The following is a 23,491-nucleotide window of genomic DNA, read 5'->3' as shown; positions in this document are numbered from 1 at the left end:
GTCCAATGACTCGTCCTTCAGATTGCCCTATTATTTGTTTGGCAAAACCGAAATCATCTAGACCAAAATATTATCAAATAGAAGAAGAAGAAGCAAGCACTTTGAATGCATCGTTTCCTGAATATGGGGAAAAAATGCCAAAAGGATGTACAAGGAAAAGGCGTGAAGATTGTGATGATAGATGCAAAGCAAAAGCTAGGGCATCCAAAATAAAGCAAAACATTGCAAGCAAATTTGAAAACTCTCCATACGCTGATTATTTTAACCAAACAGTGCCGATAGGATGTAAAAAGAAACGCCGCTCGGATTGCGATCAACGATGTAAAGATAAGTTTACGCCTTCACTGATTACTAACACAAAAGCAAACACATTAAATCAAGAAAAATTTTCAAAAGAAAGCGTGCCAGAGGGCTGTCCTATGGAAAGTCGTTCCAAATGCGTTGATCGATGCCGAAATAAGTTAAGAAAATCTGTCTTTCCATTTCGTGATAAAATCACTAGAGACCATGCTAGTACCGTAGACCGAGGCTTTTCCAAAGGACAGGTACCTCCAGGTTGCGCTAAAAAAGATATATCTGAATGCGACGACAGATGTCAAACAAGATTCAAAACTTTGTATAGAGATCCAGCATACGATGAAATAGCAAAATATCAAGCTGGTACGTTAGAACATGCTTATCACTCTGACTCTGATTTGCCTGAGGGTTGCCCGATGAGAAGTCGTTCTGAATGCTCTGACAAATGTACGGGCAGACAGAATAAAAACAAAAAGATGATGGAGCCAGCGTTGCAATCGATACAACCAAAAATGGCCAAGACTTTAGCGTCTGAGAATGTTCCTCCAGGAAATCAAAAAATGCCCTTAGGGTGTCCTTTCACTCGACGAGAGGACTGTGATGAAGAGTGCCAAGAGGGAGACGGTTTCAAGTTAGATGAAACAATAACTCAGCAAAAAAACGAAGCACTACAACAAGCACAACCAAATTCTGAATATGGTCAAAATTGGCCATTGAATTGTCCTTTAAAACAACGTCGAGAGTGTCCCGAAAGAAGCAATCCGCCGATAAACATGTCGTCTTCGTTAAGAATATTGGAAGAGAAAGTTAACGACCATATTATTGAACCACACGAGGCCCGACCGATGAGACTTGCTTTTAAAGAAGGACCGACTGTAAAAGCAACCTCAGTCTCTGGACTAGGAAAGTTTGCCGGCAATTTTAGAAGGGAAAAGTACAGGTAGGTTGTAAGTTTAACGAACGTCATTGCTTTAGATTAGCTATTTGTTTATCATCAGTTTTCTTTAGAGTATCTTTTCCTCCTGGCTTGATCAAATCGGATTTGATGTTGGCAAAGTTACGCAAGAAAAAGGATTTTCATGGTGTGGCTGCTCGACGTGCGTCAGATTCCGCTGTAAATGCGGTGAGGCGTCAGAAGAAAAGGGAAAATGCTAAGCGTGTAGCTCTTCCTTCTCTAAAACACAGTAGAGGCAGTCACCACGGGGGCTATGGACATATGCTAGGTCCAGGAGAGATATCAAGCGGAGATGGAGAAATTCAAAGTAAGCTTAGGTCTACTTCAGTCAAGTTAATTTTTGTGTTTGATCTCAAAAATATACAAGTTATTTTAATATTTTTAAATTTTGCATAAAAGATGACTTTTTACCGAATCTATGTTAGGTATAGGCTATATTGATTGCATTAGAAAGAAAGTTAGGCTAACTGTATAGTGTGTAGAGTAGATACAAGTAGCCTATTAGGTTCCGCTGAATGGAAATCAGTCCTGAAATGCCTCCCTGAATGCGAATAATTAAGTTTATCTTTACTTTTGGCGTAAACCTGCACAAGTATTTTTGTAGAGTTTTATGTTCACATGTAGTGCATTTCATACGTATTTAGTTTAAAATATTACTCGATATAAGCAACTTTTTTTAGTTGAATAACTAAAAGTTCTTTTATATCTATGGTATGACTGTGCGTGATAAACAGCGTGCTTCTTCTTTTTCTTCTTCTTCTTCTTCTTCTTTGTACCTTTTCCTGTGAGTCTGCGTATTTTTCTCAATTTCAGTGACTGATTGTAATGTTTTCGTTTGTTTCTGGAAGCTATCTCGTATATACTCCACCTTCTCCCATGATGTGCCGAAATTTTGTTAAAGTCCTGTCGGCTACTTGGCCGAGTGGTAAAAACATCTGCATGACGTTCGAAAGGACGTCGGTTCGACAGCGCTCTAATGCACGCTGCTATATCTCGAAAATACATTTTATGACGTTTAAAATAATTGGAGCAGCTGACTTAATACCAGTGTCTTCTTTTCGCTACTTCCTATTTGCTAGTTGTGTTACATCTGAAATCGCAGTATGTTGTCGCAATGGGCACAAATTAAACCACGATTACTATTATTGTTGGTAACATAATATACTGTATAAACAATAAATACTATTAATACTACAAAAAGTGCTCAATGCCAAGCAAAGGCTAAGCAGAGCGAACAGAATCTATTAGAATAAGGAGCTTTTGATGATCTCACCTTTTGGGCGAAACAAGCTGTAGAGGTTTTAGAGAGTAATAACTATATTTGATGTATTACACTGTATAAATATTTTTGCAGCTTGCGGTTTACCGAAATGCGTTCAAGAAGCGAGAGCACGAGCTAGAAAAAGATTTTCCAAAGGTGATAAACCTGGTGATAGAGAAAATGCAACCCCAGATGTTCATCAACTTTTAACAAAACGACCTTCTGATAATATCATTACAAGAATATCGAATCAAAAAAGGGCAGACAGGAGGGCAGGCCGGCCAAACGTAAGGCGCCATCCTTGGCCACACTCGTGCTATAGTGAACATCGGTCATGTGGGAGGAGTGGTGTGTTGAAGGTAGGTAAAATGATTGTTTGTAATGACTAAATTTTTTGTATTGTCCTTGATATGCAGACCTTTTTTTATTTATTTGGTGGACGGTGAATCGATATGATCCGTGATCTATTCCTCTACAAAGAAAAAACTATGCCAGAATGCCACTTTTCACTGATGCACAATAAAACGAAAATCCCGACGGTTGTGCAAAAACGGTTGACATACCTATCACGGCAGGGCCAAGCCTTTGGAAAGCAGGGCGACATTAGTGATACTGCCGAGATTCTGACACTGAACAATGTGGCTTCAAACATACTCATAGAGCTCTTTTGAAGAATAGTACCTTCCATTGCCCTATCCCGTAAGCACCATATGTGTAACCAGTGGTAGATGCAAAACAAAACTTGTAAATACTCGGCAAGTCGGCATATCTACATCAAAAAGCTACACCATCCAATCAAATTTATTTTCTGCATAGCTCCTAATTCATTTCATTGTACAATTGAAGAAAGCATAACATATTACTTTTATTCATATGGAAACTACACAATAAAAGCACCAAAAAACCATGCGGTGGTCATTAGGGCAGTGAAAGTATAGCCTGCTTCTGACAAACTATTCAACTACTGTATCTATTAGAATATTTATGCGTGTTAATATCGGACTTTGCTTTATTTGTTTGTTTTACGAATTTTCCTTTTTTTATTTTAAAAAACTTGTTTACGTTTAGGTTATACATGTGTTAGCTGAAGATGCTATTATTTTAGCGAAATAGATTCTAAACAAATTATGCTATAAGAAGTTAGATTGTTGTGCAAATGCCAGCATTCGATGAATGTAAAATAGCAGTAGGCTACCACCTTTGTCGTTAATAATGCTGTCGTTGTTTCGTTTATAATTCTACAGTATAATGCACACAGTACAGTATTGTTTGCAATTGTAAAAAAGGTATTTTTACTGGTTGTGTTACTGGTAGCCTATATTTCAAACAATTTTATTTTATTTTCTCTTTTTGTCAACGTTTTCAGTACAAAGATGGTCTTGAAAATCAAATTAAGTTGAGTCTAAGTTTTGTGGAAAGATTAAGGAGTCTCCGAGGCATACATTCTGATGATGATAATGATGAAGATTACATGACTACTGTTGGTAGTCCAATACCTGTGGGTAAACCAGTTGTTCTCATTGGTCGACTGAGCAAACCGGATGGAACACACACGTAAGAAACAAAGCTCATTGCCAAGATGCTGTGCCATCTTATAGAACAAACTTATAAATTGATTGCTTTTTATTAATTGCTTGGTATTAAAACATGTGTATTAGAATTAGAGCATTACTACATGTGTGCTTCTCTCTGTTTTGTTTTATTTTTTGCTATTTGTTTTTTTTTGTTTTTTTTTTAGCCGTGCTAACTACTGATATATAGCCTACTGCATGATTTTCCATTCAGGCACGTTTTAAACCTTTCAAGGTTTAGCCACCTTTTCCCGTTCATTAACGTGCTGGTAGGTCTATATCGATTTTTGTAGTTAGTAATTTAGTATCTTTTTTGTCCCGGACGCGTTAATGACGAAAAATAAAATGATTGATTGATTGATAGAAACAAATTATGGTTGCCGATCAATCAGTATATTTATGGCTTTGTTAAGTAATAAAAAATGATAGCAAATAGTTAACATTAGTTTCATCAATAACATGAAGTGCGTTCCTCTGGTTCAAACTAAGCTGAACTAAATGCTTGGTGAACACCCTCATTCAATCTTTAGTTTCATCATTGTTGTATTTAATTCTGAGCTTTACTGTACATGACCTAATAGAAACTGGAATACAATAAGAAATCTAGCAAAGTGAAAATGCCACTTTCATTGTTAATTTCTATAAAAAAAATAAGCTGAGTGAAACTTGAAGGCATTGATATACTTATTTTTCTATTTTAGTTAAAGATCTCCAATAAGTATATTCACCATATTTTATTATTGCGTCACGTATTTTCACTGTTTCTTAAGTTTTTTTTCATCATCATCATGTTTTTTCCTTACGGCTTACTTCTATAGCAGTTTCATGAGTTCATTTTGTCCAGTTTTACTCTGAAACAAGCAAAAAATAAAAAAGTAACATTCACACAAGTACGTTTGAGTTAACGGCAAAAAAAATTTCATCTCCGAAAATTTGGAGAAAATCGAAGAAAAAGTCACCAGCACATGCTGAGATTTCGATTCCTAAAAATTAACAGCAACCTTTATTTTTTGCAGCAAAGTTGTGATCCTTGGAACAGTTCGTATACGAGTAAAGGAACGTAATATGTATGATTCAGGTGACTCAGTAGCTACCTTGCCTTCCGTACATCTCCCTCCAACTATTAATATTAAAGCTGAAGGTTATGCAATCGAAAATATCAAGAAGCCTGAAATTGTATCTGGTGATGCTGAAGCGGTCATTGCAGAAACTCAAGTTGCAGCAGAAGAAGCACGAGCTACAACATATGAAAAAGTCGGATATTTTGATACTGTAAAGAAAGCAGCTGATAATTTTTTCAGCATCTTTACTAAGAAAGACAGCACTACCCATCCATATGTCTGTTCAAAAGCAGTTGCTTTGTATGACACAACATACCAACCATTGAATGAAGGACGTGTGGCGGACAGTAATATACCTGTTGTTATTGGCCGCGGACGACAGGTTAAACAACGCACGAAGAAAGAAGAAAAAATGTCCAAGTCAGGTCTCAAATTTTTGTCCAATATACCAAACGTCAAAGAAGACGAGTTTTGTGCGTCAAATAAGTTGTCGAACAAAATGAGAGTGTTTCGTCATGAAATACGTGACGTAACTGGTGATCAAATTCATCATATGAAAGCTTTTCCGGGTGGTCAAGAGACATATAACAAGGACAAGTTGACTCACAAAATGGAGTTTTTCCGTAAAAATATCAGAGAAGGAGAAGACGGAAGACTACGCAAATGGAGAGGAGGTGAAGATGGCTGGTCACCAAAGAAAGGAAAATCACCAATTCCAAGCCGAGACTTGTCTCTTACAGAAGTGGTCGATCTGAAAACAATGAAACCGCAACCGGACACGGTGAAAATCAATTTGAAATCTCTTCGGCGATCTTCCAGGCCTGACTTACGAACTCCTAAAAATGCTTATGCAGAAGATTACGGCGATTACAACGCCCATGATGGTGCATTGTGGAGACGAGGCAATGGAGAATCTTCATATAGTAACTCATCATTTTATAAAAGATTGTCTCGAGTCGCTGAAAATTTGAATGAACTGAAAAAAAGAAATCGAGGTGATGAGGATATTTTTGGAACTGTTGGAGGCAGTAGTGAACGTTTCACATGCTATCACGTATATGACGATATTGAAAATGCCATTGAACGAAATGAAGCAGGTGAGCAAATGCTGTACGACGACCAAGGATCTGAGGAGGACTATGGTGACGTAACAACAGTTGAAGAAACGTATGAGAGCGTAGAATTCTCGGAAGATGATACTGGTCAACCAGATGAAGATGAGCTAGAAAGCTTCGGAGAAGAATCTACGGAATCTAATGAATCTGAAGAACGAACAGGTGAAGAAAGTTCTTCTAATTCCTCTCCTACTGGTACAGCGTCATCATTTCCAGCACCGAGCTCTGGAATTAAAAAAAGTTCTAAACAACCCAAGAAACAATGTAGATTTTACGGTTTCAGCCAAAGTGCTAAAAAGGTACATAAGCTCATTATCGGAAAAATAAATAAGAATAAATCTAAAACTGAAAAACATCTTGTTCCGTCTCCATCTGCTGGATGTGAAATAGCTGATGGAGATTATCACAACAAGAAATTTTACAAAAGGATTTACTGCGCCATGAACAAATTCACCGACAGAATGTTTCAGATGTTGCCATTCGACTATCGTACTGAGAAAAGTACTTCATCATATGGGGACAATTCGTCATCTATGAATAGCAGCAACAGGGAAGCCACAAATCGATCATTTTTCCGCACAAAAGACAAAAGAAATGTAAAAAGAAATATATCGTTTTACTGGAGCAAATCACCAATTACGAATTTTTCCCTTCCTTTGTATGAGCATAAAGCAGTAAAAAAAGAAATGCAACACGTACGAAGAACTTTACTTCATGTGGCAGAACAAGCTCACGCTGATAACAAGAAAAAAACTTTGAAAGTGTATCGTTACAGCAGGTCTGTTTCTATACCAGAGGCTTGCCAACCGTTGCGAATTGTGCAACAACAAAAACCAACTCTACCTTGTTTTGCAACTGAAAAAGGAAGAAGTAAGGTTGTTATTGGGAGAGGGAGACAAACTAAAAATGAGGAGAGCCAAAAAGTTACAACTTTTATGAAAACAAAACAGAAAGCACCTACGTTAGTTCCTCAAGTTCGATGTGGTCCTAAACGCGATGCATCTACAATTAATTATTATTCTGGTGATACCTCATCAAGTGTGGATGATCTGTCGGGATACGAAAGTGCTCTATCTGAGACGTCAGAATTTGAACTTTCTGAACGAAATGAAGGTTCGTACTCACAAACAGGTGGTGCGAAAACGGCAACTACAATTGAAGAAACAGCTACTTCGGATGATTCCGTGACACAGAGTGACGATTATGAAAATGCATACTCTGAAACTCCTTTTGAAACATCAGAGGCAACAGGTTTAACCACAGAAAATCTTGACGAGGATGAAGAAGACGTAGAAGAGGAGGAAGATGAAGAGGAAGGAAATCTATCAACTAGCAAGGGATACACGTCTTATGGTTCTATCTTAATTAAAAGTGATGGGCAGCAGTCTCGGCCGTCAACAAACCCTTCAAAATTTTCGTCTTCAAAACGTTCAACAGTAACACCTAATAAATATTCGGAAAATAATTATTATACACGCACACCAGTTGCATCGACTCTTCGTTCCTCCAGACGATCGCCAGAAGCATCTTCGATACCAACAGAAATGGGATCTTCTCGTTACCAAAATGCAAGTCCATCTGGTACTTCAACTGGATTTACCAACGCCACCACTAGTAATGTTCCTGGGCTTTCCAGCAGCCGCGTCTCGTTTGATAGTCAACTCAGTGAAGACATTATAAAAACAGAACAATTTCAGAAGAAAACAATCGATCGTCACAAAGACTCAACAAAGGTATACATTGGGATACGTAAATTTAAACGTAAAACAATAACGCATGTTCCTAGACGATCTAAATTTCCACACAAAGGGATGGAAATAAATCCAAATCGAGCAATGCGACACGATGACGCGATGCGACCTAATGACGTGATGCCACCCCATGAAATAAAGCGAAATTATGACGTGAAGCGAAACCATGCCGCAAAGCGAAACCATCATGACGTGATGCGACGCTATGACGTGATGCGAGATCAGGACCTGATACAACACCATGATGTAATTCCTCAGCAAGTTGCACCGGTATTATATTCTGAGCCAGAGCACTTGCCCGAAAAGAGCACAATCAAAGAAGTGAATAAAAAAAGTTCAGTGACAAAAATCACTAAATTTCTAGACGAAAAGAATAATGAAGTTTCAGATGTCGGTGGTAAAGGAACTGGCAATGAAGACAAAGGCTTCATTGATGGTCAAAACATTTGTAAGCGTCATGTCAACACAAAGCTTTGTAAGCGCATAACAAAAAGTTTGGGGACAAGTCAATCAGTGTTCACTGCTTCTCACTCTGATGATAGTGCCCATATGGACATGTATGGTGATAAAACAGATTCCAGAAAGCGATTTCCAAAAGGATTACTGAAGATGGGTGCAATGGATTATTCTTCTACAAACGTTTCTGTGATAACTTCGTGGTGGGAAGAAGGAAGTGACGGAGCCAAAAGACGAACCGGGAGCCTTGAGGAAGGAATGCCACCGAGGTTAGATTCAGATGAAGATGAAATTCGAGGCCGGAACTATCTTGCAGCTTCAAGTGAAGACACAGAAATGCCTTCGAAAAGCTATCGAGGTTACGCAGCTATGGTGTACTTGCGAGGAGATGGATTGTTGATGAAAAACTTTCGTGGTAAAAAACCACGAAAGTGTAGATCTAAGAAAGAGCTTAAAAGAAATTACAGATACGGTAATCATTTGCCACCAATAAAACCCATTCATTGCTTAAAAACTTTTGGTCGTTTACAAATTACTTCCAAAGTTAAAAATTTAGATGGAGATTCTCTCCATTTGCTTTGTGAAGAGCCCCAATGTCTTTATGCTCGTTGTTTGGAATCAAATGACTTCATTGATCATCCAGATGGCATAAAATGTACAAAATGGCCTTGCCAACAAAATGATATGGAGCCTGGAGTCTCGTTAGATGACGTTGAGTTTTTGCTTGAACGTGGATCAAAAAGAGGGTCGTCAATTTTAGATTCTGACAGCGACGATCCTATATGCAAATTCGCCATGAAGTGCAAAAGATGTCCGATACGTAGAAAATTTAAGCCATTTTTTCCAGGGCTATATGATAAATTTGCAATTTTACCAATGGCAAAGAAAATTGTCGATTGTGCAATACTAACAGGACAGGAGCTCCATGGAAAGGTGTATCCACTTTACACTGAAGAAGATGTAGAAACATTTTGTGATGAACTCGCAGAGGAGCATTTGGAAACAGGTGTAGCATTGTATTTGTCAAAAACTTCAATACAGTGTTCATGGTTAGATCTGCAATCGGAGAGCACATTTGATGATCTATTCAAAGAAGAATTAGGGTCAGCTGTGGATAGTTCAATTGCTGACGAATTAACGAAACGGTCGATTGATCAAGCACGACGACAGATAATAATCGACGCTTTCATAAAAGAAAACTCACCCAAAGATTCGCAAAGACAACATTTGAGTCCAAAGCACAACCAAGTAGATAAGTGCTGCTTTAGTAACAGCAATCTTGTGTCCTTTTCGACAACTGTTCCTGACAAGGATAACTTACCAGAAGAATGCTTTTTCAACCAGGTTGGCAACAGACAAGTTTTTTCAAGAGATGTCGGCGATGAAAAGCAACGGCTTATTGCTTCGTTTTTGCCAACTAAAATATTAGCGGAACAAATCATTGGAAAAGCAACAAAAGGGGGAACTAGTGAGTATATGCATAATTCAAGTATATACGAAACCGCATCTTCATCTTCGTTTCCTCGGATAAGAGATATTTTTTCGGAAACAAGTGCAAACATCAAAAGAAAATATTCTTATACTCCTATCAGTCCAAGCCATCCAAGTTATTATAAAACTAGAGAAGCAGTGAAAGATTTGTTGAACGATTTAATAGGTGCAGTAGTAATAGGAGAAAATTTAAGTTTAAATGCAAATGCTTCCAAACCTGGAGCGGAGCTAGCTTATAATTTATCTCAACTAGTGTCGGAGCAAGCATTGCAAAATAAGAAGAAAAAAGAGAAAAAACGTTCTGATAAAATAGAAAAACTCGCAGAAAAACGTGCGAAAGAAGAAGCAGATAAAAAGAAGCAGAAACGACCAAATCCTCCAGTTTCAAAACGTGACAATGATTCTGGTTCGACAGAAAGTTCAGTTGATACTCCTGTAACCAGTAGTGAGATTTCCAGCGAATTGGGCTCCCAAGAAGATTTGTTTCAAGGCAGTTCAGAAACCACAAACGAAACAGACGAATACGATTCCGAGTTTACTCCAACACCATCTAGTCGAGGACAAAAGATTATTAGAATACAAAACTGGTCCAAATCATCAGGACTTTTTAAAAAGGCAAAGCGCATTGTTGCCAATAGTGGACCGCCTGGAAAACCTTCCCATGATTTCAATAATAATTTTCCAAAGACTTTAAAAATCCGAAGAAATAAAATACCCAAATCTATTAAAAAATTCTTCAAGCTTATGTCGGATGATAATGAAAGTATTGATGCAACACCATCTTCAAGCGTACAACAGAAAAAAGCGGTAACTTTCAGTGACACCCATTTGGAACGTTGGAAGAGAGCTTCTAGCTGCTCTTCTGGGGCAGATTGTTCTCAACACCTCAAAAGAGCTGGAACAGAAAGTAAAAGTAACAGGTAATGTGGCATTAACACTATGCTACTTCAACAAAATAAAATCAGCGTTTTGTTCCTTAGTTTTTCACACCTTTGCTTGGTTCATTGTTTTAGACACGAGAGATTGGCCAACTTTGTGTATAAATGTAATGCTATTTTTTAATGATTTCCACCCCACCCGTCATCATCGAAAAAGCGTTAGAGCGTAATCTGGCAAAAGATTTTTATTCCCTGACAGTAAAATTAAGTATTAAGTATTAATTTAATTTAAAAAAAAAATCTGAAACTGAAAAATGCTCAGACTCTGCTCTAAAAAGAACTATCTTTAAATTATTTCAAATATTTTAAAGTGTAATTGAAAGTAAAGGGCTGCAAACTGAATTTTGATCCAACATTGGTATCAACAAGGTAATATTTCGAAATAAACCAGTAAAATCTTTATTCTAGGATAGAGAAAGCCGCTTCTGAAATTTAATCCTGGCCGCATGACATACTTGCAGAGATCTTAAACCATTTGCATGAAGTAACCGATTTTTGTTTAAAATAAATCCTAATGTTTGCATTCGCTAGGTGCCACTGAATAGCGAGCTGTCCTTGAAGTGCGTTGCTCCAGCGCATAATCAGGTTATGAAATTATCGTTTTTCCATACCATTGTATTTCGTTTGTAAGTCTCATGTATACTCATTTGGCGTTGGGCTATCATTGCAGCTGGAAAATGTTTATTACCAACTAACTGGACTGGTTTACATTTAGGTCAAGACGTCAGAATATCGAGAACCTAACCTGCAGCAGCGAAATTGACTGTAGTAGTGTCCAGACCTCTTCGTCTAGAACTTCGTCCAATGGATTTTTTACAGCTTCCTCAGATTCAAACCAATACTCGAATAGTAAAAAAAACCCACTTCCATCAGCTGGAGTTTTCAACCCTTATGAGAAAATTCGTTTGTCTAAAATCTATAGTAAAAATATAAATAAAGATCCTGCGGATAAAGTCTTTGGAAATGTCCCAAAGAGCATGGTGAAAAAGTTTGGAAACATTGCGAAGCATTTGGCTCCCATTAGTCACAACCAGAAGAAAAGAACTCAAAGTTATGATGTCAAGAACGATCAAAAATTTAGCACTGCTCCTTTTCCTTCTTCAAGAGCAACTTGTAGCAGCAAAGCTGACACAAGTGAAGATGACAGCGATTATGTTATATTTGAATTTGTTCCACCTCAGCAATTGATAAGTGAAAGCAATGTTAGTGGAACTATTACTAATACATCATACAACGACCTTGATACAATAGGATTTTCAAGCGACTGTAGAAATAAACCAGATCGAGAGTTTGAATTTTCACATACGTCTTCCGACTATCCAGAACATACCATGTCATCCAGTTTCTTCACTCACAAAGGAACCGAATCGAGCACGTCAAGTAGCAATCAATGTACTGATTCTTTACAACCATCTGGAAAACCAAGAAGTACTGATGATTCCTGTGATTTTCATTCTTACGAAACTATTCTAGATGCTTTACCTATCAGCAGTTATCAAAACGGACAAACTTTTCCAGAAAGGAAAGAATTAACATCTTCAGAAGGTTATTTTACTTCATCTCAAGGCGTTGGTCTTAAAGCGTTGAAAGCTGAATGGAATAAGTTGAACCAAACCAAACGAGAACTTTCAGACGATACAGAGTGCACCTCAGAAGAATCAAGTTGCTCAATGGACCTCCATGCAGGCACGTCATTTGGCCTGCAACGAAAAGAAAGAAGTTTTAAAACAAGTGGTCCATCTTGCATTCTCGAAAAGGTCACAATTGGAAATAGAGTAGAACGAGGATTGTGCCCATCCAGCAATTCCTTGTTAGCATCAGCAAATGATGACTCGTCAAGTCATCTTTTGAATAAATTTCAAACATTAACAAATCCTATTCCAAGGGAGATTGAAGGAAAACGGTTTGTGTTACCTTCTGGAGAAAGCGACAAATCTAAAAGTAGCGGTGTATTGGCATCATCTTTAGAAATGGACGGAGTTGCTAAAATGGCATGCTCTAAAAAATGCCCATCTCAAAAGTCTCCAGCAACAAACTCAGAGCCCATGCGAATTATGACGCCGAGGGACAGCGTTGTTTCAGTAAGAACTACAGACACATTTGGGAAAATATGTGACCCTAGCAGACCGCCATTACGTATTATTTGGGAGCTTTCAGAAACCAAATTAAATCCTTATCCAGATACGTGCAAGCCTGCAGTTGGATTATTAAATACAGCCTCCAAACAGCACTGTAAAACTGATATTAAATTGATAAAAAGAAACTCAAATTTGCCAATTGTCAGTAAAACAAAGGAACTCCCTAGCACATTGATGCCAACAGCAGCCCCGCAATGCGAGATTAAAGACTTGATTAGCGAACTTAATAATGAGATGGAGGGAGTTTGTGACATATTTAATAGTTCTTTAGTTAACTGCACAGACCGGCCTTCTGAAATTGTTGAACATGGTCAGTTTCAAGCTCAACCCAATGCTCAACTTACATCTGCTGGTGACATAGCCAAAATGTTGGGTGATTTGCAATCAACTGTACTGAGTTTTTTTGAAAACTTCAAAAACAGTGCTTCTGACATCTTTGGTGGAAGTAAAGAAATTGAACCGCCATTGAGAAAAGTCACAAGAAAAAGAATGTCTGCCAAACGTTATTCGTCAAGAATAAAAATTACCGATGATTCAGATAGCTCTACGTACGATACACTGGGTCGAAAATTCAAAAGTTTGAGCATTGGAAGAAAAAAAGCAAACGACTGTGGACATGATATGAGGATGTGTTTGGGGAAACGATCCAGACAAAAACGAACACCTGACAACACTTTAGCCGTTAAAAATTATGATGGTACAATGGAAACAAGTTCCAAAATATCAACCGAAGCTCAAATTCGACAAACTGGTTATTTGATAGAAAAAACAAACAGCCGGATGGGAAATGTCAGGTTACGACGATACCATCAAACCATTACAGCCACGATTGAAAGTAGTCTTGAAGAGGAAACCACAAGCTACAATAGCAGTAGCGAGATTGAAGATATTAATTTATCCGATACGAATGATGATCTTAGCTATGATTGGCATAATCACGAACAACCACACCCAAGCTCGAGACCTCCACAAAAAAAGAAGATACTTCATCCATCATGTCACTGTGTAGAATCGGCTGCAAAATGTGACAATTTCAATGGAACTCAAACCCAACATCCACTTTTCAAAGTCTCCAAAGTGCCAAGTGAAGTGCTTGGTGAAAATGACATCTTGAAAGAAAAGGAAAGTAGTTTTAATGGAGAAGGTAAAGAATGTTTGAAAAACAAAATTAAAAATCACATTAATCTTTCTGAAAATGATGAAACCTTTTCAGCAGTTGCAGAATCAACTGGGACTTCGGCCTTTCATGAAGAAATTTGCAATCACATTTGTAAACATTTTCCAAGGATAGCTCACAGTAACTTACAAAATGAACTACTCACTGCACCACGAGGAGTGCTCGATAGTGATGGATTGAATGAGAAAACTGTCAAGTCTGTTACTTTTGGTACCAGATGCTTTCACGCACAAAGACAAAATGTTATATCTAACATGGAAACACAAGTGGTTGACTTACAAACTCCAGCCGAAGTAAACCCTTCACCAAATGTTCACGTGGAAAAGACTCTTGGAAAGTTTCAACAGTTTACACCATGTAAGACTATCACAACCAATTTGGGTTGTTACGTTTAATACAAGGTTGACTTATCACGAGTGCATTAAAATGCAATGAAAGACCTTCATAAATTTTTTTACTAAATTCCACTGAAATGTTGTTATCTATTGTATTGTTATTATTTTATCAGGATGGTCTAAGTATAGCATGTAGATTTTTTGGCTCAAGAAAACATTATTAACAAAAATCAAAATTTCAAACATTTTGAACGTTTCTAATTTAAAAATTGCTCTAAATGTCGTAATAATCTAAAACCTTTTATTGCATCACTATAAAAAAAAATGAGTAGACATATGTATATCAAAATTGTAAACTGTCAATATTTAATGCAGCTACTAGCACGGTTCAAAAGCAGAAAAAGGAATTGAAACCAATCCAGTTCAACAACTCATATGAAGAAATCAAAAAATGTAAACCACGAGTCAACCTTTGCAATTTTATTGATACAAAAGCAAATCAATCAAACAAGCCGACTAAACCAAAAGTCAAAGCGTTGACACATTTTTTTGAGGATTTGCAACCAGTAAGTTTTGATAAATGATTGATATTTTTTGTATTGAGTTTAATGTATGCGAGACTTTAAACAAGTTAGGCCTAATATTCTGCTGTAAATTGTGGTTCACGTTGTAAAAAATATTATAACGCAAACAAGCTTATTATTAATTTGTTTTGCAAGTTTTTAATTATCTTATTTGGTAAAAACTTAATTGCAGTCAAAAAAGATAAGAAAATGTGTCAAAACACAAGCTAAAAATTGTTCATGTTTCTAGGGAATTTCTAGTCCAGGATTTGAAAGCTCAAGTGTTGTCTCTAGCGCTGCTTCAAACAGCTTTGTCGAGAGCAACAATCAGTCGACAAAGGCACCTCCTCTTCCCCCCAAGACTTTGACACCTTCAGCTGGAAGCTCAATTGTAAGAGTTGAACCACTGGAATCATTCGCTTTGTCAAAATCTACCGAGAAATCAGAATACTCTGTCACCGATAGCGACCAAGACATGTTTGTTCGCAGCGTCAAAGTTTCAAGGAGAAAGACCACATTCGGCTCTGTAGCGTACCATCCTGCTGAGAGCGATCAAATTAACAGCGATAACGAAAAAAGTGGAGGTAATTGTTCCAAAAGCGTAAAATTGTCGCGCGGAAATCCATACGTGTCCACCGTCACTTTTGTTCCAGAAACAGGGAAAGCAGTTCCCAATTGTCGCACCTCTTCTTCGTCTTCTTCATTAAAGAGTGTCAAATCAACTGGCAGTCCACCTTCAGATAGCGCGAATGTGTTAATCGGACAGACCAAAAGACGGGCTGATGCGTTATTATCCAGAAAAAACGTGAAAATTACACAAAGCCCTCCTTCACACGAAAACATAAACATTGGCCATGGTCGCAATATTTCTATGACCTTTAATCTTGATTCCTCTCATGGAACCCGTTCAGAAATGTCATTGTCATCATCATCGACGCACAATGAAAGTAATCAGGTTACCACAAAATATGATCGCAACAAGGCTCGAGTAAAATATTCACAAAATACTCAAATGAAAAGTATTGTAGCATGTAATGCTATGAATGACAAACATAGTGCAACTTATGTAGGTAAAAACAATAACAGTGAAGATTCACCGCTTCATCTTGCACAATATTGTCAAACTTCTGATATGTATGACGATTTTAGCGAACACTCATCTTCATACAACATGTATCCATCTGCTGGAAAAACAAAAATTTTAAGAAACAGAGGAAACGTTACTCCACAAGCCCAATCTGCTGTTCAAATAAATAAGCAAATTCCTTTACATAACGAACCTGAGGTAAATATGCTTCAAGATCCTCGACAAACTGCTGTGTCTCGAGATACAAAGAAGTCTGTTGCATTAGACGTCAGAAAGCAAACGGTTGATGAAAGAAACTTTTCATCGGACGTTTCTTTACAAGACAAAACACAAACTTCAGGTTACAAACAATTACATCCATGGTCAACCCCTGAAGCCAAACCAGATACATCACAAGTGATAAACCCTTACGCTCGAAGACCAAGCATTGATATTGGAACGAGAAGTACACGACTTACAAAACCAGAAAAAGAGAATTATAAGTCTTCTAAACTACAAGATTCCGTGCAACTTGGCAGACGTGCGTTGCAGCGCACTTATGGACCTGAAGCATTACAAGAACCGCAAACACGACTTACATCAAGCAGGGACGATACTCACGGGTCAAGCAATCACCACAAACGCTTCCAGGACATTGAAGGAAATACTACTCGTTTGGATGACAAACACTATAGTAGTTCAGACTACCTTAACGGTTTACCTTGTAATCTTACCACTGCATCATGTGAGCAAGTTACTGCAATACACGGGACAATGAAATCTGTCGCTCGAGAAATGAATCGAAGGGCCAAAAAAGATGACCGACCCAATACAACGGGATTTCGCCCAGTGCCTGCCAAGCTTGGGCGGACAAAGGGATATCCTCGTGATCGGAGAAATGTTGATAGAGATCCTAATTCCCGATATCCTTATCCTACCGGTATGGATACAGACGATATGGTCATTGGACGAAAGCGATTGAATGAAAATGAAAATCAATCTCCTGATTCAAAAAGGAAAACATTGCGATCAGAAAAACTCACTCAAGAAAAGAATACAAGTAATGAGGAAAACGAAGATAGTGTGGAACGAAGCTCAGCGATATCTGAAAATCAGAAAATGAAGCCTCATCGGCGGAAAACTGTTGCTCGGATGGAACAAGTACATCAATCTTCTGGTAAAGACTTAAGTAATTCTAAAAGCGCGCGCAGCAAAAGTCATCCGGTTGTTGGTCAAAACAACAGGTCGAATAATTCCGAACCAAACACCGCCATTCAATCATCCAAACCAGGAGAAGAAGACGGACGCTGGCATCATACTCTTAGAAACAACCAAAACAGATCATCAAACGACGAAGAAAAATCGTTGCCTAGTGAACGCATTTTAAAAAGACAACACGACAGTAATCAACAGAATCCTCAATCGCTTTCTGTTGTCGATTTTCTAAGAGGAACCCTGGATCGGCCCCTTCGAAAGGCTCCCCCTCAAGAAGTCACATTTCGACCAATCTATAAAGACAGTTGCTGCATGGATGGTAGGTCCCTGTTACTTTGAGGTTACAGTTTCATTACCAATTACGGCTAGAGCATTTTCTAGACAACTTTGTTGTTGTTTTGTAGTATATTTACGTAAAAAGCGTTTTTGTTGTGCCGTAGGCCTACTGGAAAGGCCAATGATTTTCAACAGTCAGGCTGAAATAAGGCTGTTTGATTAGAAAACGGTCAGAAGTGGGCAGTAGCACGCTACCTTTGCAGCTACTTTTTTGGTAGTTGAAACGGTATGACTCTGCATTTTTGTTGGAGTAGCGGCGCTACTTTTTTCCAATGTAGTGGTAACAGAGAAGCGCTACATTTCTTTTAGTCGAACTCCCGTTACCCGCTACTTTCCAATTTGAAGTTTTTAAAAAATTAACGTTTTTGGAGATTCTTATGGCAAGAATCGGTGAAAAATTCAAAGCAGAAATCACTCGACTATTGTGAGAAACATCAAGCCACGTTGATACCGACAAGAGTGACACCTGCATCAGTCACGACTCCGAGGATGAATGTTTTGGTGTGTTTATTGATGCCACTGTATGAAACGTCGGTACGAAAAGAAACGTCAGTTGTGAAAGCCTTTTATCAGACAGAAGCAAGTCGTTGAGCTTTCTCAGTACTGATTTAAAACTTCTTTTTATTAAATACAACACCCATATTCGCCATCCTTTCTGGTGTTGCGGTGGAGTGACATTTGTCCGTTGGAAAAAACGTGTCGAAGCCAAAGCGGGCAGGACTCAGCGACTCGCATTTTGCAAAGTTTGCATGTTTTTAAAAGACGCGTAACCATAAATTTCACCTACAACCTGTTGTCTACAACAACGTTGAAATGGCAGTTTAAACGAATGATATTATTCGTTTTCAAGGTCGTTTTGACGTCACAAAGTGCTGTGTCAGTTTTAAGGGAAAAGTAGCGGTAGCGCGCAATACTTTAGCCGGAGAAACTTTAACGCGCTACTTTTAAAGTAGCGGATGCCCACTTCTGAAAACGGTAATGCCACTTTACAATGACCCTTCTTATTCTTTTGTATGATGCAGTGTGGCCTACTATACATTTAGCTGACATTTGTTGCATACCGAACCGGTAATTGTGATTTTTATTATTGCGTTGTTAACCGCTTGCTACAACAACCGCAACAACAATAGCCTAATCAATCAAAATCATCCGTGAAACAACTGCTTTGTTCGTTCTAAGTTTTGTCTGTCTAAGTTTGTTTTATTTTTGGTGACTCTTAAATAGGCCTACGAATAATGTTCCTCCAATTGGATTTTCATGTGGTATTGTGTGTATTTTGACATGACAGTTTGCGTGTACGAAATACGTGTTATAAAGTTTTTATTTTATTTTACAGATTTTCAGAACAGCAGTAAAGATACCACTTCAACCAGGGAATGGAATATGCATACAAAGTCGAGTAAGAACAATAAATAGATCTTGGAACAAAAGATAATTTGCTTTTGGCATATTTTGATATTGATCAAACATTTCAGAAAATTCTATGTCTATTGTTGTACAGTAGTTGTAAGAACATTAGAAAGCTATGAAAATATCACGTGATGTTTCTTCCTTTTCTTCTTATATGAAACCAACTGGCCTGTTATGTAGCCTACAGTTTATAGTCTATCTATACATATGTCAAAGACCAGCCACAATTGCGCTAGGTTCAGAGGCGCCGGAAGCGGGGGGGCAGGGGGGGGCGAATGCCCCCCCTGCCCTCAATTTTTCTGCAGATGGAGGGGCAGGGGGGGCAATGGTGCCCTTTTAAAGTCATGTAAGCTACTGCACATTTTGCAATATAACAATTTCTGCTATTCCCTTTTAGCCTAATTATGATCTTTCATTTTTGCCTCAAAATAATATTTATGGCACAAAATTTTGCAACACAGTACAGGCTTTCAAACTCGTTTTTTTCGGCAGCCATCGTGGCTTACTGGGAGCTCCTTCTCGGCGGCCAAATCTGCGTGCTTGGAGGCCAAAATACAAATAATAACGATAGCACAAGTAAATAGAATTAAACTTGCAACAATACTAAAGTGATCACTTAGCGTTGTTGAAGGCTGGGCCTGGGCGACGTCCTACAATAGAATCGTTACACCACGCAATAACTGCTTTATCGGGATTGTAATATAGTACTGCGGGACCATCTAACGACACTCGCACGAGTGTCTCCAATGTGGCTGATTTTAAAGAAGTTGGCCACTCCCCTAGACTTCTTTTTAGCAACGAAAAACAACTTTCGACATGAGTTGACGATGACCGCAAGGTAATAAAATAAGTATTTCAATGATGTGAAGGACATTACTAAAAAGAAGCATAATTTTTGCAAAATATGACCAAAAAATGTTTTCCCCTCGGATGTCAACTAACTTAGTTCTCCTTTTTAACAACGATTCAATGTCCGACAACATCTAATCGACATAAAAACGACAATATTACCAGCCGATGTAAATTAGCACTTCGGATTAAGACTTTGTTAAAATAAACGTCGGGAATTACAAACAAGACTTACAGCGCTGGTGATCGCAGATGGATATCTTCCATCAATAACAAAAATCTTCCCGCACAATGCAACAGTGTCGATTATGACGCGCTGACCTAATTTTGCGTCACTCTTTGATACTACATATTTTCGACAGTTAATCCACGATCATTCTATTGCGAAATTAAATAATTGGCTAGAAGAGACCGGCGACCAAACTTGGCCGATTGAGGAGGTAGCACCGGCGGTCATTCAAGCACTACTTAGCGGCCATGGCCGCAGGTTGCTTTAAGGCTTGACAGTAGGTTACATCATTATAACATAGCATGATGCCCTTCTTTGTATACCGGACACTTGTAGGCTATCATTACTCAATACATAGTGAGCTGATAGATTAGCATTATCGCTATATCATATCTTAAAACTTGAAAAAAAAATTGGCCTTTTAGTAAACAAAAGTGCCCTATTTTTGTAATCTTGCCCCCCCAGTCAAAAATCGTTCCGGCGCCCCTGGCTAGGTTAATAGTTTTGTTAAGATTTGGACAAAAGTGCGTTATCAAAAAATATTTATTGCCAATGGTCATTTTCAAGAGACGCAGCCATATCATTAATAAGCCATGATTAATCCTTTGCAAACAAAGTTATTAAAGTACAACACGTTGTTCACCTTTACAGAAGAGCCATACTACAGAAGAAATGGACCACCTCGTTCTCGACATAAAAATGAAGCACCCTACTATGGCTCACATCGCCCAACTACAGCTCGGTCTAAGTAAGAATTTTAATCTTGGCACTGGCATTGCTTCACTCACATTGTGCTAACTTTTTTAAACAGCTGTCGGCCTACTAGGATCATAAGGCTACTTAAAAATAACATTGAATCAAATCAATCCATTTGAATAAGTTTCTTCCTATTGGGGTGAAACAGGCTGTTAAGATTTTTAGTGAACTAGTAGCTTAAAAAACTAACTTTGATGTAAGCTTAGGCTAATTCGCTCTGCTTGGTTTTTCGCTTGGCATTGAGCACTTTTTGTAGTATTATTAGCACTTATTGTTTAAATAAACAGCTCCATTTACTATAGGCTTACTTTGATGCATACACAAGCGAAAAAATGTCAAATAGACTATGGCTCTTGAATGACCGCTAACTTAGTTTTGTTTGTTGCCAGTTTAAAGTAAATTTGACTGCGTTAGTTAGATAGATAGTTAGTCAGAAAAAAGGTTATATTTATTATGTATAATTTCATCAATGAAATAGTTACCCCCTAGAGTTACTCACTTTATGTGTTTTCTTGATATTGCAGACGAAGTTGGCGACTTTTACCCTCAACCGAATCTCTCCGTTCGCTACAGCGATTTGGTTACAATGCTTTATCAAATTTATGTGGAATGGCGCCCACTTACGACAATCGACTCTCGTCATCAACGTCAAATTCCTCTGACGTGTCGTTGCAACCTTCAGCATCGCGCATGGCTGTCAATGCAGCTACGAAACTGGTTGACATTGCTATACGTTTAGTTGCTATTGCATTTATACTTTACCTTGTTTTTCACGAGGAACCTTTCCAACTGGGTGGTACTTCACCTATATAGTGACATTCTCTTCAACATGATACCCTACAAACAAAAAGTAAACTGCTGTGTTTTTTTATCTTGTGTATGATGATTGCTGACCCTGTTCTTTCTAGCAACAGCTTCAAAAAAAATTGCTATTCGTGGAGTCAAATCATGCGCAGCTTAACTTCAAGTGTGTCGATAAAAAAGTAATTTTTTTAAAGTTGTGTTTTAATGCAGCTTGTCACATTATCAACTTCAAAAATGTTTGGTCACATATTTGCAAATACAGTAAGTTGAGAAATCGGTACAGCATAATATGCTTTCCAAACAACTCTACAATTATAATCTTCATTGCATTCCACACTTCTACTTTTTGCTGTTGAAGTCGGTAAGTAATCGTTGAATGTAAAAATTATTATCGAACAAAGTCGTTACTAGGCAGAAGTTGGCCTATACATTACGATTGCCTCTTCCCATAGAAAATTTTGAAACAAAACCAGACTCTATTTGGTCCAAGTGGCCGTAAACAAGTCTATTTAAGTAAAATATTTACAAGTACCTCACAACAAACTCCGAACATTCAAATACCAGCCACGCAGTAGGAAGAAAAAACGTATAGTTCAATATAAGACATTTTTGACGTCTACTAACGTTAAGCTGACGCTTGAAAAAAGTTCAATGGCCAATCACAGTTTGGCTCGAGCTCACATTGTTATGATTGCTTTGAGAGCTCTTCAAAAAGAGCATGATTCAAATAATGAATAACAACAAACAATGCGTCGTATATAAGGCCATTTGTTTCTCAAATACCAAAATCCAGAAGGAAAACTACTGAACAACAAGCTGCTTTGTGAAATTTTGAGGTAAGGCTAACTTTATAGATATTGCAAAGAGCGTAAAAACAATAGAAATGTAGGTAAGCTCAAAATATAATTTTGCTAATGATGCTTAAATCTTTCAACCCGGCTTTTAACTCGTTACCATGTCCATATTAATGAAGTAAATTCACTGCGGTATTTTATAGTAATTGTTGTCTAAATAAGATTAGTGTTGTTAGGATTTTGAAAAGCAGACTATTGTTGAGTCTGCTTTTCAAAAAAAAACAACGTAAAAGCACATCGAGACTGTTTTTTTACGACCATCTACACTCTTGTTAACCAAAGGCAAGCAATAAGCGATTGAAATAATTCAGTTATCAGCGATAAAATTTCAACTATCAACTCCGGTGGCAGGGCCTACGTCAGTGGTTTAGCCTAAAACCTCTAGAACCAGGCGCGGATTTATGGGGGGGGGGGGCGGGCCCCCTGGGCTTCTAAACAGCATATGCTTCTAAACAGCTGATATTAGTCCCTCGGCATCACAATTGATAAAAATGGTTGCTTTAATGTATATTTTCTAGCATATCGTATATGTCGTAGTATCATTGTTCATATCTGTTTAGCTTTTTCTTTTTCTGGCCCCCCCCCCCCCCCCCGAAATAAACTCTTAGATTCGCTCCTGTCTAGAACTACCAACATACTGTACAGAACTATTGAGATTAATCTTCCGAAGAGGCTTTCTCAGTTCGAGGATAAAGATTCCCAATAACTTATCAATCCATCGCATTTCATTTGAAATGTTATTTAAAGTCATAATGTTTAATGTTGCCAACGCATGAGATTTTCTCTCACGTTTAATTGTACCTGCATGGTGCTATCTTCATTTGATAAGCTTATTTTGTGTGGTAGGCTACCTAGCCAGGGCC

At 38.0% G+C, this 23,491-nt stretch overlaps 1 protein-coding gene across 1 annotated transcript; it reads left to right on the top strand.

Annotated features, from left to right (window-relative positions):
• The first annotated feature begins 535 nt into the window (after positions 1 to 535).
• On the top strand, positions 536 to 22,034 carry LOC145785151 (uncharacterized). Its single transcript, XM_082596850.1, has 12 exons — positions 536 to 1,237; positions 1,306 to 1,559; positions 2,607 to 2,872; positions 3,880 to 4,067; positions 5,101 to 5,681; positions 5,793 to 10,878; positions 11,612 to 14,568; positions 14,922 to 15,112; positions 15,360 to 17,709; positions 19,063 to 19,125; positions 20,866 to 20,962; positions 21,495 to 22,034. Exons 1-12 carry the CDS (start codon positions 714 to 716, stop codon positions 21,781 to 21,783), a joined length of 12,846 nt encoding a protein of 4,281 aa, XP_082452976.1. The 5' UTR covers positions 536 to 713; the 3' UTR covers positions 21,784 to 22,034.
• Positions 22,035 to 23,491: the final 1,457 nt, after the last annotated feature.

The sequence above is a fragment of the Aplidium turbinatum genome, chromosome 16 (genome assembly GCF_918807975.1).
Source record: "Aplidium turbinatum chromosome 16, kaAplTurb1.1, whole genome shotgun sequence".
In the NCBI taxonomy this organism is placed as follows: Eukaryota; Metazoa; Chordata; class Ascidiacea; order Aplousobranchia; family Polyclinidae; genus Aplidium; species Aplidium turbinatum.
Note: the sequence above shows the minus strand (reverse complement) of the source record. Positions and strands in the feature narration are given on the sequence as shown.